The sequence below is a fragment of the Lepidochelys olivacea genome, assembly GCF_965140295.1.
Source record: "Lepidochelys olivacea isolate rLepOli2 genome assembly, chromosome: 21".
In the NCBI taxonomy this organism is placed as follows: Eukaryota; Metazoa; Chordata; order Testudines; family Cheloniidae; genus Lepidochelys; species Lepidochelys olivacea.
The window spans coordinates 8,561,794-8,580,160 of NC_140431.1; the positions used below are offsets into that span (position 1 = coordinate 8,561,794).

Genomic DNA, 18,367 nt, shown 5'->3' on the forward strand with positions numbered 1-18,367 from the left:
GGGCTGGGGTGGTAGGGCTAGAAATAGCTGAGTGGATGTTCAGGCTTAGGCTGGAGCCTGAACTCGAGGGACTCTCCACCTGAGTCGGGCCAGCTGCAGTCTTATTATCCCTGTGTAGATGTACCCACTGTGCTCACAAGCTACTGCTTGGCTTTCTTGCTTTTTGCCTCTGTCTGTTCCTGTATGCAGCGTAGCTGTAGCCACGTGTCGGTCCCAGGATATTAGACAGACAAGGTGGGTGAGGAAATATATTTTACTCGACCAGCTCCTGTTGGTGAGAGAGACAAGCTTTCAAACCACACAGAGCTCTCCCTCAGCTCTGGGACCTGAAGAATCATGGACTGAACGGAGACATTGGATTTACAGCTTATCACAACAGTCTGTAACCCATTAACCCCCTATTGACTGCAGAAGTGTTAACAGACCACTCTACCTTGAATGATCCCTTAGAATATGGGCTAACTAGGTATGCTCAGGTTTCAGAGTAGCAGCTGTGTTAGTCTGTATTCGCAAAAAGAAAAGGAGGACTTGTGGCCCCTTAGAGACTAACCAATTTATTTGAGCATAAGCTTTGGTGAGCAACAGCTCACTTCATCGGATGTGAGCTGTTGCTCACCAAAGCTTATGCTCAAATAAATTGGTTAGTCTCTAAGGGGCCACTAGTCCTCCTTTTCTTTTTAGGTACACTCAGCAATCTATTCCACCTTACATTTAGCTGTGACCTCGACCTAACAAAGAGCTCTGTCTCTCTCACCAACAGAAGCTGGTCCAATAAAAGATATTACTCCTCACCGACTTTGTCTCTCTCTTCTTGTCTGTTCTCAGTTTCTGTGTGTTCTCGCACACCTCCCACACACCCAGTCCTGCTGACAACCCCTTGCCTACATGGAGATAGCTTCTGTGCCTTGTTTTAGATGCACCCGCCCCCAAAGCTTTCTTACAACTACCTTAAATGAATGGCGCAATCACACCTCAGTTTAAGCAAGGTTTTAACTCAACCCACAACGAAGTGTCACCCAGCTCATAACATTATTCTTGTCTTAAATAGATGTAACTGAAAGCAGAACTAGACCCTAAGTGCCTTTAGTTGGCAAAAATGGTTCAGGTGAGCTGGTTAACTAAATTGTGTATAAAAATCCTACACCTTCTTGATTCCAGCCAGACTAGAAAAGCCTTGTATACGCAGATTATATAACACAATATCTGTGGTTGTACAGTAACTATTTAGTACTGTGTAATCTATTATATAATCTAAAATTAATCAGTAGAACAAGCATTCCCAACAACAGTAACACTGTAATCTATTTCTACCAGGGTCCAGCAGCTCTGTAAAATATAAAGACTGGTAACACTGTTTTCTTAGACTCAGATTCTCAAACGGGTCCACTGTACCACAGATACTGGTTTCCATTTTAGAACGTGTTACATGCCGCTAATCATCAAATGCCAGAATCTTCCCTTGGCTTTGGTGATAGTAGGATAGCACGGCCCAGAGGGAAGTATGACATAAAAGCCAGAGAGAGGCAATGCTGGATCAGTACAGAGGCAAGATGGCCAAGCTGATACTTCTTACCAGTAAGTCCAGTTCTGTAACTTCTCTTATAGTGGCATGTACTTGGGGCAGCTAACCACTCCCACCGTTCACGATAAAGCTAGTTTGCTAGTTCTATCAAAGTGAACACGAGCGTGTCTTCTCCAGCTGATGTATGGCCCAGAACCCCAGTATCAGGGAATGATAAGTAGCACTGCCCCTAGAATTTAAAAACAAGTGCAGCAAAAATTCTGAGCAAGGCTAAAATGTAAAAAAAGAGAGAGAGAGAGAGAGAGATGTTTTAAAAGACTTACAAAGAGACTAGTTAAAGGAAAATGGAAGTTTGTAAATATAAATGTTAATTAAAAATACAGCAAGATGTTTTCCCACATGCATAACTGGAGAGAAAACGGGCTACTGCAAGGGACAAAGAGGGAGGCAGTGTTTCCTAGTGGATAGAGCACCAGCAAGGCATTCAAGAGACCTGGGTTCCATTCATAGCTCTGCCATGGCCTGCTGAGTGACCTTGAGCAAGTCACCTCCCTGCTCTGTGCTCTGATACTGACCATCTTTGTAAAGCACTTTGAGCTCTATGGACGAAAAGTTCTTCATAAGAGCTAGGTATTAATAATAATGATACTTTATAATAATCTGTGATATGAGTTATATATATTTTATTTCAGAGGGGCAGCCGTGTTAGTCTGTATCAGCAAAAATAACAAGGAGTCCTTGTGGCACCTCAGAGACTAACATTTATTGTATTAAACACTTGCTGTTAGAAAGCAAACATTAGAAAGCAAAAATAAACACACTTCTTGATATTCCCATTGTTTTCATATGCATTCCCAGTGTTGTTTAAACAGCTGCTGAATTGTAAAATACACTTCAAAGATATGAAGACTCAAAGTTGTCAATGAACCAAAGAGAATTGCTTTCTTTACTACACCATACTCTAAAATGCACAGTAATGAGGCTCAGGAGATATTTTAGGTGAAGCCCTGATACCAGTCAAGTGGTTGCCTAGTCCCAGGTTTAAAGTGGTAATTATTCTCTTTTTCTTTAAAGGGTTGGCACGCCTGCTGAATGCACAGATAGGTAGGAGGGTTTTTTTATTCTGAAAACACATTATTATTTTTGTTTCCCCTTTGGGACAGGAGGATATTTTAATATATTCTGTATTATTTTAGGAGTACTTAGAGACTAACCAATTTATTTGAGCACAAGCTTTCGTGAGCTACAGCTCACTTCATCGGATGCGTCCACTGAATAGGTAGGTCAGAACTTGACCTCTATCTTAGTCATTACCAACACTTGGATAGTGTTATGGGGACAGTTCCACTTCAGAAGATAAATGGACATCCTAGACATCGGAAAAGGATCTGATATTCAAATGTTGAATAGCAGGGCAAGTCATAAGGTCACCCCTGTTCTGGTGTGTGCACTGAGCCTATGAGGGGTTTCCTCAAGCACACACCTGCACCTACCACCTAGTTCTAAGCACTCATGGGCATTATGGGTTAAATCCTCATCCCATCCTAAGGACGCACAAGACCCAAAGAGGAGTAGAACCACCGTGCAGGAGAAGAGGGGTAGGCTGTGGAGAAGCCAGGCACTCAGGAAGTGGGAGCATGACCAGTGTCACCATTGTGGAGCCAGCACTAACAGGACAACGAACCATTCAGTGGGTTAAAAAGGACTGGAGATAGATGTATGTAATGATCCCCACAGGTATCTGGACTACTTCCACGTATGACAGCCATATGGCGTCCATGGCTCCTGGGAAGGATACAGTGGAGAGAACAGCCCTCTCTACAAAGACCCGGCTGACGCTGGTAGCAATGTCTACTTCAATGTTGTAAGTATATCTTGAAAGCTTAGGGCCAGGGTCCTTTTGGTCTGTAATGACATCAGCCTTTACAATTGCAGAGGTGTAAGAATTAACATGGCAATTAACAGTCCTTGGAGAGACTAACTCGTCTGTTGCCTATAGGATTATGCCATGAATTACTGGTGCCCCAGCTGAGAAGCTCATTGTTGGATTACCAACCTATGGACACACCTTCATCCTGAGCAACCCTTCCAACACTGCTGTCGGCTCTCCAACCTCAGGACCGGGGCCTGCTGGACCTGACACAAGACAGTCTGGGTTCTGGGCTTACTATGAGGCATGTGTGCTCGCTCATACCACACAAATATTAAATCACTAATACTCACGGAGAACTGTTAGCCAGTGCGTCATAGGCTGAAATTAGGTCTAACAAACGATCCCATTGACTAATTGCAACTAGCTAACTAATTCATCAAAAATTACAGTTTGTTCATGGAGAAGAGAAGAGAAACAAGGATCTAGATTCACAGAATACCTTATTTTTAGTGATTTAGTCTGCCTGATTTAAAAATAGACTATATTACCCTAGCTAATTTCAGCTGAATGTATCAGAAACAGAATAAAATGCACCCTCATCCTTGCACACCATAAATGCCTTATTAGACACAAAGGGTAAATTAACGGATTATTAATTACTGAGTCCACAAGGTAAAGCAATCAGGGAGCCTACTTGAATTCTTTCCCCTGCAGTGTGTCTAATTCTTCCACATCATCTCTTGGCGTTATTTAAATTAATTTAAATGAAGCTGATTAAGGAGTACAAATCCTTAGAGACGATACTTATGGTCATAATTAACGAATAAGTCAAAGAAACTGTCACAGTTCTCTTTTACAGGACACTTGTTAAAATCCTCACTTCCACTTTGCTTAGATCTGCACCTTCCTGAAGAACAGAGCCACCCAGGCTTGGGATACCCCTCAGGATGTCCCCTATGCCTACAAGGGCAACGAGTGGCTTGGATATGACAATATCAAGAGCTTCAACATCAAGGTATGATGAGACCTTCTGGTGTAACTAATGCCAGACGAGGCTTCCATTCAGCATGAGCATTTGGGCTGATTTTAGCTTCTCTCCTGGCACTTAACAGGCTCAGTGGCTGATGAAGAATAACTTTGGAGACGCTATGGTTTGGTCTCTCAACCTGGATGACTTCACTGGCACGTTCTACAACCAGGGCAAATTCCCCCTGATCAACACTCTGAAGAATGCTCTTGGACCGCAGAGCGCTAGTGAGTAACTCCAGTAGGACGGGCTCCCAGAATTAACTCCCTGGTCGCACACAGAGATGAGAATCTGCATGCTAGCAGGGGTCTATAATGTTGCTTTTGGCCTGATTCAATGCACCCCTGAATAGCCACTCTCTCAAGAGTAATAACATATAGACAAGTGACTATCCACAACTCCCTATTTTAGAACATTTCTACCCTTTCCCCTTTGTGGGAATGCCATAGAGTTAGGTGCAAAGTCAGATGTTAAGTGACACAGGGGACTAACACTACAGCTTTTCATCTCCCTGAGACTTCGCTCAATTCAAGTCATGATTAAGGATATGAAAACATGGCTTTCAGTCTTTTGAAGTGTGGTCACAAGGCAAAAACAGTTCGCAGTTCAGAACGATTGATAGTGTCTGCCCGCAATTAGACAGGGGCTGGAACAGCAGGATCGAGACTGAGCTCTACTCACAGAGCTGTGGGGAGGACCTAGGAGCGGGGAAGACGGGGCTGCTGAGGATCAGGAGTGAATAAACTTTGCCTAAACTTTGGGATGCTTTGGGAAGCTGAAACTGGATCCAAATCTGAATGTAATGGTTTCATTTCCTCTTTATAATGAAGCAATCAGAAGCCCAAACTTCAGCGAATATGAATTCAGGAACTAAAATTTGTTTCTTGGGACTCCTTCGCTGCTGAAATGGTGGGGGCCATGAAAACGGGTGGGTAGATGGATAGCTCATCCTGAATGGAGTGCAAACCTGGCCCATTTCCTGGTAGAATCATAGTGGAATGGTAATGATCTGCTTTTATTTCAGGCTGCATTGCCCCTGCTCAGCCCATTTCTCCAATCACAGAAGCTTCCAGTAGCGGAAGCGGGAGTGGCAATTCTGGAAGTAATCCCCGCAGTGGTTCAGGCAGCAGCTCAAGCAGCTCTGGAGGCACCGGCTTCTGTGCTAGCATGGCCAGTGGCCTCTTCCCCGATCCATCCAACAGTAACAGCTTCTACCACTGCATGAATGGGAAAACCTACCTGCAAAAATTGCCAGGCTGGCCTGGTCTTCGACTCCAGTTGCTCCTGCTGCAACTGGGCATGAACCGATCAGGTTATGATAACTAAGTAACCATCCTAATATGACCAAAATTCCACAAATTCATTATGATGAAATAAAGCATTCAGCAAAAAAACATTGTGTGACTAACTGCATCTTCTTTAAGAGCAGCTGAATTTTCATTGCCATGATATGACAGTGGGGGTCTCCTCAATCAATTTGCCCACATTACTGTAATATCCAAGCACCTCACAACTTTTAATGTAGCTATCCTCACAACACCCCTGTGAGGCAGAGTGGGGCTATTGTCCCCGTTATATAGATGGGAAACTGAGGCACAGAGAGGTTAAATGCCTTGCCCCAGATCATACAAGAAGTCTGTGGTGGAGCAGAAATTGAACCCGGCTATCCCAGGACCCAAGCTAGCATCCTCACCAAGCTCACACTAAACCACCAAACCTCCAGCTACGCACCGCCAATACACCATCCCTGTAACGGTAGCTGACTGCACTTTGGTCACATTCGTAACATTATCTCCAGGGATGTGCAGGGACGTCTTTTTGCTGGTACCGTCAAACAAATCAGGGATTATTATTGTTTAACAAATAGCTAGGGGTGCTAAGCCGCTTATTTTAATACTTCAACTACCTCAGTCAAATCAGATTCTCAGTAGAAGACGTTGGTCTGGTCCCAAAGGAATTGTGTGTGTGACCTGCTCTGCTTGCTATACAGGTAATCCATCACCACTCAGTGTGGTGCTCTGTCCCCCTCTTGTGGTGTCTGGGCCACAGTTAGAGGGGCACAATCCAGCATACACACAATGATCAAACAATGCACTTTCAAAGGACTTTTATTATGGGTTAAAAAAAAAAACCAACAACCAATGATGAAAGAACAACAAAAATCGCCACGTGTGACAGAAGGCAGAGTGTCTGACTCTGTAGGATCCTCTGCCTTCAGCTGTCTTGCAGCCCCACCTCCCACCCCCCCGGCATATAGACTGACACAGTTAAGTTTAAAGGTGGCGTCTAACAAGGAGATCAAAGCTTTATACCGCACATATTGTTTTGCGGGTAAAATACAGACACAGCAATCTCACCAACAGATACTACAGTGATAGAAGATAGACAGACAGACAGGTAGGTAGGTAGAGAAAACCTGTTAATGTAAGGGTTGACAGAGACCTTCGCATCTGAAAATCTAGGTGATCCACCACACCACACCACACACTTCATTCCCCACAACAGATGTATTTAAGCAGTGTGATCTATTGTAATATGACAAAGAGCCATGGCCCTGCAGTGAACAACGTTATGTCGGCTGCTTGATGGCAGAGCCGCGGTTCATAGTTCAAGGGAATCCTTTCTTTGATTTTGGTGAACATGGGTGTGACAGATAGGGCAATTTCCTGAAGTATCTTTGGGAGGTCTTATCGTATTAAGTTTTTGTGTCATTGTGGGCCAGGGTTTGTATGCAATTCCATGGGGAAGAGGAAAACAAAGCCCCCTCAGGAACTAAGAACAGTGGGATGTGATGAGGCAAATTAACTCAGGCTGTAACACCTCCTGAGAGGTCCCACCCCTGAGAAGGTTCACCTATATTGGCTCAAACTGGATTCTCCACAGGCCAACAGAATGGATAAATGGATAAATAACCTGAGACTCTGGGCCTGGTTTCTGACCCAGCAAACAGACAGGACCTCGTGACCAAGGTAGGAGAGGACCCCAATCTTTAGGGAAAGGTTGCAAGGACCTTCACTGACCAGAGCTCTTATGGAGACTGAGGGGATGACCTCTGGTAAGCTTATTAGCATCTATATAGGTTATTTAATTGTTTTAATAGGTTTTCTCTGCAATGCTCTCACCAGAACAATAGATGTGCTTGCTTAGAAAAAGCTCTGTGGTAACTTAGAACCCTGGGCTGTTTATAGGGTTGCCAGCTTTGGTTGGCCGAATTCCTGGAGATTTCATCACATGACATAGTCTTTAATTAAAGATGAATCTTTAATTCCTGGAGCCTCCCAGGCAATCCTGGAAGGTTGGCAACCCAGCCGTTTATGGGCTCTGAGGAGAACACCAAAGTGCAGGAACAAGGCCTCTTTGGACAGTCTGCCTTGCTGAGGGAACTCACAGTGTACGCCAGGGACTCAGCAGCTTGGGGAAACCCTGGTCAGGTGTCTCCACCCAAGAGAGGTGACAGCTGAGGAACAGGGAGCCTAGCATCCGTGCCCTTGCTGGGCCATAACGTGCAGTTCCCCTCAACCATGACAATGGGTTTCCAGTACGAGCTAAGGTTGCAAATGAACTTGACAACTCAAAGCACCAAACCAAATTATAACAAGGGCAAATGGCTGGAAATTGAAGCCAGACAAATTCAGATTAGAAATAAGGGTGCAAATTTTTAACAGTGAGGGTAATTAACTATTGGAACAATTTATCCAGGGCTGTGCTAGATTCTCCGACACTGGCAATATTTAAATCAAGACTAGATGTTTTTCTATAAGATCTGCTCTAGTTCAAACAGGAATTAATTCAAGGCAGTGTAATGGCCTGTGTGAGACAGGAAGTCAGACTAATCACAATGGTCCCTTGTGGTTTATAATCTATTAATCCAGTTCACATTTTGGTTTTTGCCTATTTCTACAATCTAACTCAGCCAAATAGAATACATGGGGAGTCAGTTCACTTTGCACAAGAGATGGAGATACTGGGCCCAATTCTGATCTCATTTTACAATTAGTAAATTGCTTAACTCCATTGATTTCTGGGCTGAAGTGGGATTCAAGTCCCACTCCCACTTAAAGGAAGCAGATTGTGGATGTCATAGCATACACACAGAGAAATTATATAAAAACATAAGTACTCTTGCTGGAAGGTTGCAACATAACATGACTTTATTTTTTAGAATTCAAAACAATAACACGCCAGAGAGAGACAAAGCAGGCTGCTCCCTAAAACAGCGAGGTACAGCTCACTCCACCTTACTTTAGGCTGACTGGTTTCAAACTGACTGCTGCTAGACCTAGTTTGCACACTTCCTTACAGAGTCCCCTCGCTTGTAAGCAGGCCCAGGGAAAAACCCTGACATTTAGAGTGACAGTCTATGATTTTAACAGTGTTTAAATAAACCACAATAGTTACATAAAGTCTTTAGTTCTCTTGGCATCTCCAATCTCATTCAAATAACAATATTTACAGTTGTTTTATCTAGACCAGTGGTTCCCAAACTTGTTCCGCCGTTTGTGCGGGGAAAGCCAGTTTGTTTACCTGCTGCATCCACAGGTTCGGCCGATCGCGGCTCCCAGTGGCCGCGGTTCGCTGCTCCAGGCCAATGGGAGCAGCACAGGCCGAGGGACGTACTGGCCGCTGCTTCCCACAGCCCGCAGTGGCCTGGAGAAGCAAACTGCGGCCAGGGGGAGCTGCGATCGGCCGAACCTGTGGACGCGGCAGGGGCTTTCTCTGGACAAGCGGCGGAACAAGTTTGGGAACCACTGATCAAGTAACATTCAACAAACCTATTAAAAGGTTATTTGCATTGCAAATAATACATTACAATACATTTTCATTAGGGACATTAAAATAGTATAAGAACCAGCACATTGGAAAATGCATGTTTATCTTTTATATCTCCTTAGGCCTGCCCTTTCCACATTGGCAGGACTATTACACAAGATAGGTTACCTAGAAAATTGGAATCTATTTTATTACAAAGGAAGGTTGGAAAGTTTTGTTGATTTATCCATTAGCTAACCATTAAACTCTGTTAGATACCGCATCGTTTGTGTCTGTTTGGTGACAAGGTGACTGTGTGATAAAGAAGGAGGCTACATGGTATAAAAGAACGAGAGAAACGTCATTGGATCAGTACAGAAGTAAATCATGGCCAAGCTGATCCTCCTCACCAGTAAGTCCATGCGTATTATTTTATATTGGTGCATATTTTTCACAAGAACTGTGCAGCTCTATTCTTGGTCACTTTAAGCTGCAACTGCAAAGAGACGTAGCACATCAGTAGGTCCTTACGGAGCACTCATTTTGTGCTGCATTGGAGCATGTGCTGAAGATCAGATTCACCGTACTAAATCAAGCCATTTGGTCCAGCTAGACCAGTGGTTTTCAACCTGTGGTCCATGGATCTCTGGGGGTTCGCAGACTGTGTCTAAGGGGTCCACAAAAGGTTGTCATTACCTTCTAACAGTGGTTTTCAATCTGTGGTCCAAAGACTATGTCTAAGATTTCCAAAGGTGTCCGCACCTCCATTCGAAATTGTTTAGGGGTCCGCAAATGAAAAAGGGTTGAAAACCACTCATCTAGACTAGTGCTTTGCCCATAGCAGTGGACAATGCCTGTGCTTGGAAGAAGGTCAAAGAACTTCCCAATGATGCACCAACCAATTGTGCAATGCTGTGCATAGGGTGGAAAATTCCTTCCTGACCTCCTATGGCATCAGTTTAACAGCCTGAGATATGATATGTGATCATTCCTATCCTCAGGACTTATCGGTCAATTATCTGACCTTCTTGATAAATACAGCTACAGTATTTGACTGAATCTTCCATGAATGATGTATGCTAAATTCAATCCCTGAATATCTACAACTTCCATTGATATCACTTATTCATGGGCAGGATTTGACCACTTGTTTGCAAGGTACGTCCTTGGGAAGGTCTTATTCATGAGTGCAATATGGCATCTTATGACTAGAATTGATGGGAGGTATTTGAGCCCTAGGCTTGTGAACTGTTTGTGCATTTTGCATTTTATTCCGATAGTCTCTTTACTTTTGCTTTTCTTGACAGGTCTAACACTTTTGCTGAATGCTCAGCTGGGTGAGTATTTTTCTTAAATGACTTTGTTCTTTCTTTGATATTTGCCATATCTTACTTGTATTGTGTCCCACCCATGAATGAAGCCCTATATAGCTATTTGCAATGTCTGAGGCGCATTTAAAATGGATCCAAACAAAACAATGACGTCCCATCTACATCCCACTCACATAGCCCCTCTACAGGAGATAGCAGTCGAACAGATAGAGATACATAGAGCATGGTGAACAAACAATTCTGTGAAGCTGGGAATGGGCGACAGGGGATGCATCACTTGATGATTATCTGCTCTGTTCATTCCCTCTGGGGCACCTAGCACTGGCCACTGTCAGAAGACAGGATACTGGGCTAGATGGACCATAGGCCTGACCCAGTCTGGCCGTGCTTGTGTTCTTAGGAGAGCTCATCCACAATGGCAAGTATAGGAAAACAGGAAAGCATAAGATAAACATAAACCCTTAGATATAACCCATCCCTTGGTTCCTTACAGACCTACATTGTATGAGGAGCAAGATGGGCTTTAAGGAGAGCCCAAAATTCAAATGCGTGGCGTTCATAATTTAATCAGTGCACTCAGAACAGTGCATTAAGCCATCACATTCAATCAGTGACCAAGCTCCATTTTCCTTCTCTGCCAGACAAAACTGACGAGCTGTTCTGTTGTTTTAAAGGTAAAAGGTATAAAATCCACATAAAATTGACAGGCTCCAATTCTCCTGTCACTTACACTGGTTTTACTAATAGTGTAATGCGATTGACTTCAGTGGCATCACTCCTGATTTACATCCTTGTGAGTGTGTGGAGAATTGGGCCCATAGTTGATATTGACTAGAGCTGGTTGAAATTTTGAAGTCTTGTTTTTGGGTTTTGGTTTTTTTTAAATCACCCAAACAGCTGGTGACACTTTTTGAAATTGAAAATGTTGACCTTTCAAAATGATAAATGTTCAGATTTGAATAAAGGGGAAAAACAGGGTTTGTTTTTTTAATTCCCTCCTTTTCTATCAGCTCTCATATTAATAGAATAGACCGATGCCTAAGAATTCAAATAATACTGTTTGCCTGCCATAATTAGCAATGTTATCCAACCTTGCCATTAGTAGCTTGGTTGCTTCCATCATTAGTATCCTCAGTGGATCAAATCAGGATCTGGATTATATCATCAAGACATTAACTGGACATTCATGGGCTCATTCCTACCTTCTACATTTTATGAATTGTGGATCCACAGACACTGGTACCAGACCTAAATGGGGGAGTTTGAAGAAGCTATGCAGCAGCCTTCCTTGTCTTCTATTCCTATGTTTCTACACTGTGCAAAAGTGCTGCATTTTTCCTGAGGGTTTATTTTGTCGGCATTGACTTTACTGAAACGACCTCAAAGCAGCAAGCACCATGTCCGGTAGTAAGTGTTTTCAGAGTTGGGTCTTAAAGGATTAGAATGCTCCTCATCATCATCTCTACTCTGAGGTCCCCTTGGTGTAGCCAGAAAGAGTCCTATCTGTGGCCATGCTTCATTTTCATGAACCGGCGTAGTTTATTATAACAAATATCCCTGTACCATCTCCCCCTCCTCTTGGCCAAAAACAGGTTCTGCCTATCTGCTGACATGCTACTTCACCAACTGGGCCCAGTACAGACCAGGCCTTGGGCGCTTCATGCCTGATAACATCGACCCATGCCTCTGTACTCATCTGATCTATGCCTTTGCGGGCATGAAGAACAATCAGATCACTACCATCGAATGGAACGACCTGACTCTCTACAAATCCTTCAATGGTTTGAAAAACCAGTGAGTAACCCAATGACAAGAGACTAAAGATAGATTTGTGCATTAACACCTGACTGTATGTACTAGATCCTTAAAAACCTCTGCATTATTATGAACAAGGCACTGAGACTTCAGAGTGAAGCACACATGACTGCTAGCTTTATGGATCATGTCTGCATTGCAGGGGCATCTGCACAGTGCTGGCTGAGCTCCCAAAGTCCTGACCAGCCTGCACTGGGCTCAGCGTGAAACCTAGAGACAGTGTCTTCTTTGGTTGCTCTAAAGTGCTAGGCATAGTCCCAAAACACCATAGTAACCACCCTTGAAGATTTGAGGTATTGTTGTAGAGGGAGATGGTACAGCAGCTCAAGAGAATCCATGTCTAGATCATTATTTACCTTCAGTTACTATGATCCTATATCCAAAATAGATTTCTGGGAACTTAAAGCAATATACCCAAGTGTATATTCTATTTATGTATATTATATATAATATGTTCCCATTAAATACATATCTAAATCAAACTGAGCTAATTTCACCAATGAGTGATCAATTGGGAGATGGCCTATCAATTTCTAAGGCTCACTTAGGGGTGAAATATGACACGGTGGATAGGAATCAGATCTGGGGTCCTTTCCTGGCTCTGCCACTAACGTGCTGTATGACCTTGGGCAAGTCACTTCTACTCTCTTTGCCTCAGTTCCCCCATCTGTAAAACAGGGATAATGAGATGCTTATCTCTCTGTAAAGTGTGTTGAGCTCTATGGCTATAAAAGAACCTCTATAAAGAGCTAAGTATTACTGAGCAAGGCAAGGCAACACAACGAATCTCAGAGCACACTAGTCTCTCTTCTATCTCAGGACAGCAATTACAATACAGTGGGACATACCAAACCAGAATTCCTCCATTTGTTCTTTATTCATACCTCCCCCCCCCCCACATCTCAATCTTTGTAGGAACGGACAGCTGAAGACCCTCTTGGCTATCGGAGGATGGAATTTTGGAACAGCTCCGTAAGTCCAACCCATCCCTTTCTCTCTGACTGCATCCTGGTATTTTGAACATTTGAGGGAGTGAGTGAGGCAACAACCTGACTCCCTTCCCCTTTTTTCTCCCTAGATTTGCTGCGATGGTTTCCACTCCCGAGACTCGCCAGACCTTCATCAGCTCTGTCATCACATTCCTGCGCCAGTATGAATTTGATGGGCTAGACTTTGACTGGGAATACCCTGGCTCCAGAGGCAGCCCAGCTCAGGATAAGAGCCTCTTCACCGTCCTTGTTCAGGTAAGGAGGAAGCCAGCTCCTCGGTGCTGACAGAAACCTCAGTAAGAAGAAGAAAAAAAGTCACATTGTTTGTACAATGCACTACAAATGCTCCAGAGATGCATGTAAAACGTAAACGCATATAGGATACCAAATACCGGTGATATTAGCAGAATTATTTATTCATTAATTAGTATTCAGCTCAGCAAATCTCCATGGGATTCTATAGCATAGATAAGAATGGCGGATCTGACCATAAATCAGCTGTAGGTTTATGATCATATGGAAGAGCCCTTAGTACTTGTAATTTCACAGCTGATGAATATTAAGGACGGGGGTGAAAATTTCAAAAGTGTGTAAGTGACTTAGAAGCTAAAGCCCGATTTTCAAAAGTGACTTAAACACTTAGACCCAAATTTTCAAAAGTATCTAGGTGTGTAAAAATTCAGACAGGTACCTAGTGTGATTTTCAGAAATGCATGAGCACACTGGACACCTAACTCCTCTTAATTTAAATGGGAATTATGCACCTAACCCACTTAGGTGCTTTTGAAAATCTGACCAGTCAACTATCTGCATCTTTAGGTGCCTAAGTGCCTTTGAAAATCTTCCCTTAGGAGTCTCAACGTCATTGAAAAATCAATGGGACTTGGGCTCTGAAGTGCCTAAGTCACTTTTGAAATTGGCACTTAGGAGCCTAACTCACTTAGACGCTTTTGAAAATGTTACCCGTCTTCTTCACATTGCCAGACAGAATTAACAAAACATGGGTGGACAAAACCGAGCAGTCTAATGGCCCTACTCATTGCAGTAAGAATTCTCAAGGAGGGAATGGGGCCATTTCTAATTCACCAGGTGCACATCAAGGGCGACCAGTGTTCAGTGTTGCTGCTCCTAACCAATTATGGGTTGTTGTTTTTTAATCTGCCTTAGGAAATGCTAGAAGCCTTCGAGCAGGAAGCCAAACAGGTTAACAAACCCAGGCTCCTGGTCACCGCTGCTGTGGCTGCAGGGCTCTCTAACATTGAGTCAGGCTACCAGATTCCTCAGCTCGGCCAGTGAGTACCATGCTTTCAGATATACTCTTCATCCCTCGCTTAAAGCACAGGCCACATTCGAGACAACGAATATATTTCACTGTGAAAACCAGCTTCATGTTCAAAAGCCTCAAGCCTGGCTGCCAAATTAGGCACCTAAATAAAGAAAGCCCTGATTTTCAAAGGTGCTGGGCACTCACTAAAACTTATGGGAGCTCTGGGGCTCGGCCCCTCTGAAAACTCAGACCAATATGGATTTAGGTGCTTGACTTGAGCCACTGAAGTTTGAAAAATTTAGCATCTGTAGTGAACTTTTGGCACTTAAAGCAGAATCCATCCTTTATCTACAGAGATTCTTTAAAGTAGACACTAAAAATACAAGGGCTGTTTATATCACTGCTTCTGATTAGGCTTTGAAAAGCCACTGTTGATGAGGAAATGAACCATTCCGAGATGAAGACAATAGCGAAGGTAATTTTATCTCCTCAGGTATCTGGACTACTTTCACGTGATGACCTATGACTTCCATGGCTCTTGGGAGGGATACACTGGAGAGAACAGCCCCCTGTTTCAAGGCCCCACTGACACTGGCAGCAATATCTATCTCAATATTGTAAGTATATCTTGACCAAGATCCTTTAAGGCCTATAATGATAGGAAATTAAGAACAAAGAACTGATCCTTGAAAACTGCAGTGATGGAAGAATTTACCTGCCACTTGTGATCCAGAGTCTGTAACTCACTGACTGTTTTTATAGGACGATGCCATGAATTACTGGAAGAACAACGGTGCCCCAGCTGAGAAGCTTATTGTTGGATTCCCAACCTATGGACACACCTTCATCCTGAGCAATCCATCCAACACTGCTGTCGGCGCTCCAACCTCAGGACCGGGGCCTGCTGGACCTTACACAAAACAGTCTGGGTTCTGGGCTTACTATGAGGTTTGTGGGCTATGTAGTTGCAGTGCACAAGTGAACAAAAATATCTGCTTGTTAAAACAATCTCAGGCCATCACAATGCATATAAATCAGAGTATAAATACTTCTATCGGAATAATTGTAACGGAGTATACAGAAAAGCAATTGTGACATCTAATATTAATGAATACTTAATCAACCCCCATCATGGATTAACTGTTTTTCCTCTTTCTGCTTAGTTAGTGCTAGAATTAGGCCCAAACCAAAACTCAGGAACCATACGCCCCAGACCTCTGAAAGCAGAGTATGAAACAAGAATTTAAATTTCATAGCTTAGCTCCTCAGTGACTGACAATAAAAAGCTGACATCTGTCTACTATGTGCTAGAGAACAGGCACCCGAGTATAGGAGCCCACAAGGGCCACCCATAAAGTATGAGATGAAAACAAGTGAATCTGTTTTGTACAAGAGTTGTTGCTTCAAAACTGCTGTTCCGTTTTCTGTCCATTGGCTATCTGGTTGCAGCAGTGATGGAAGATTTTGTTTTGTTTCACCCCCCTGTTTTTAGATCTGCACCTTCCTGAAGAATGGAGCCACTCAAGTGTGGGATACCCCTCAAAATGTCCCGTACGCATACCAAAGCACTGAGTGGGTGGGATACGACAACATCAAGAGCTTCAACATCAAGGTACGATGGGACCCTCTGACCTATCAAAACCAGTGGGATCCCATTCTGCATCACTGTAGTTCCTTGAGTCTCTTTTTTGTGGGCTTTGGACTGATCTTGGCTTCTTTCCTGGCCCTTAACAGGCACAGTGGTTAATGAAGAACAACTTTGGCGGTGCTATGGTATGGACAATTGACCTGGATGACTTCACTGGCACGTTCTGCAACCAGGGCAAATTCCCCTTGATCAGCACCCTGAAGAATGCTCTTGGACTGCAGAGCACAAGTGAGTGACTCCAGCAGGACAGGCTCCCAGAATTAGCACCCTTTCCTCAGATGTACATGAGAATTTGAATACGCCCACTGGTGTATATAATGCTGAGCTACACCCTCTCAAAAGAAGCAATTTTATATCCCCGCCTACAATTCACCTTCCATTAAATTCTCCTTTTGTGACTCCCCATCCCACCTTCCAGTCAAAGCACGGCTCTTTAGAGAGACCAGATTTGCTGGGATTCAAACGAACTGGTTTACTAAGGGGACTCCCGGCTGTTGCTAACCTAGCTTGAGCTAGTTTATAGATGCCCCTGCCATCTGGCACAGCCCTTTAAAGATCTGTGTCCTGGAAAAAATTAACAGCTGCTCTAGTGGATCCCCTTGGAGATCAATCTCCTTTTACTTGAAGCTTGATTATTTTACGTTTCTGGGCCCTGATTGCCCAGTAATTTCCACTGCGTGCAACAGGTTTACAACAGAGGTGAGTCTGAACCTCTGAATCCATCAAGGAGGTACCCACTGATCACCCGATCCAAAACCTGCTTACGCCAATGAAAAGATTCCCATGGCTGTCAGTGGGAATTGAATCAGATCCTTCTTCTTCCAGTGTTTGATGCAGTCATCATGAGGCTCAGCCAGCGCACGGGGGGGGGGGGGGGGGCTGTCCCTCTCAAAGACAGCAGACTGTGCATGGTATTGCCTGCTTCTAAGCACTGCATCTAATAACCATGGTCAGATACTAGAGTGATTGGGCATGTTATAAAATAATGGATTGTTATAGACCGATCTGTACATCATTTTCTGCTTCAGGCTGCACCGCTCCTGCTCAGCCCATTTCTCCAATCACAGCGGCTCCCAGTAGCGGAGGAAGTGGAAGTGGAAGCTCTGGTAGTGGCAGTGGGTTCTGTGTTGGCAAAGCCAATGGCCTCTACCCTGTTGCCAACAACAGGAATGCTTTCTGGCACTGTCTGAATGGTATCACCTATGAGCAGCATTGCCAAACTGGCCTGGTCTTTGATACGAGCTGCAGCTGCTGCAATTGGGCATAAACCAGGATCTCCAAGCAGATGAATTTGATCCAAATTCCCTATAGCTTTATGCATATCACTGAAACACCAAAATTCTGAAATAAAAGCCTGTAGCAAAAGCCCTCATGTGTTTGTCTGTTTTGCTGGACAGTGACTTCAGCATCACTTTTTATTGTTTTAGATTTATTTTTAGATAATGTGTCATTTTTAATTTGCCCCTGGGCACAGAAATTTTATTCTTTGTATTAAAGGATCACCAACTGAGATCGGGGCCCTGTGTTGGTAGGTACTGTACATGCACACAATAAGAGACAGTCCCTGCCCCCAAAGAGTTTACAGTTGACACACAAGCACACAAGACAAGGTAAAGGAAGGTTTATTATCCCCATTTTGGGGAGCTTAGAGAGACAGACTGACATGCCCAAGGTCACACAGGGTGGTCTATAGCAAAGTCAGGAATGAGCTCCTAAATACCAAACCAAAGACTTAATCACTAACCAACCAATATTGTGCTCAAGGAAAAATGCATGTGTCCCAAAGTGTGAAATGTGCCATTTAAAATTGTTTTTATCACACCGTCAGCTAGACCTTTGCTGAGCAGAATGAAACACAACAGTAAAAACACCAGAAGCTGCGAGAGTCTTGTCTAGCACTCCTATAGTTGCTCCCAGCAATGGAGCAGCACCCAAATTAACAACAGAGTGAAATTTCTGGCCAATAAGTCAAGTGAAGAAATCCTCCCAAAAGGAGCCAAATCCAGCATTCTGCCCACTCATGCCAACTGTACATTTTGACAGTCATGACAGCAGCTCCTACTGCCTCAAACTTAGGTGAGATAAGAAATAAAATGCTGGCAGAGTTAACCCAGACTAAGACTGATTTTTAAGCATGGGGGAGGGG

General features: G+C 43.7%; 1 protein-coding gene and 1 pseudogene across 2 annotated transcripts; both read left to right on the top strand.

Moving 5' to 3' along the window:
* Positions 1–2,784: 2,784 nt before the first annotated feature.
* Positions 2,785–5,725, top strand: LOC311511180 (acidic mammalian chitinase-like; annotated as a pseudogene). The gene is made up of 6 exons: positions 2,785–2,801; positions 3,260–3,386; positions 3,522–3,696; positions 4,291–4,410; positions 4,508–4,649; positions 5,447–5,725. The product of its transcript is annotated as an acidic mammalian chitinase-like (transcript).
* A 7,670-nt stretch (positions 5,726–13,395) lies between these two features.
* LOC311511065 (acidic mammalian chitinase-like) lies at positions 13,396–17,488 on the top strand (the record flags this gene model as incomplete). The annotated part of the gene is made up of 7 exons (XM_084611358.1): positions 13,396–13,561; positions 14,474–14,598; positions 15,067–15,190; positions 15,336–15,521; positions 16,066–16,185; positions 16,308–16,449; positions 17,250–17,488. The coding sequence occupies exons 1-7, from the start codon at positions 13,406–13,408 to the stop codon at positions 17,486–17,488; spliced, it is 1,092 nt and encodes a 363-aa protein (XP_084467484.1). The 5' UTR covers positions 13,396–13,405.
* Positions 17,489–18,367: the final 879 nt, after the last annotated feature.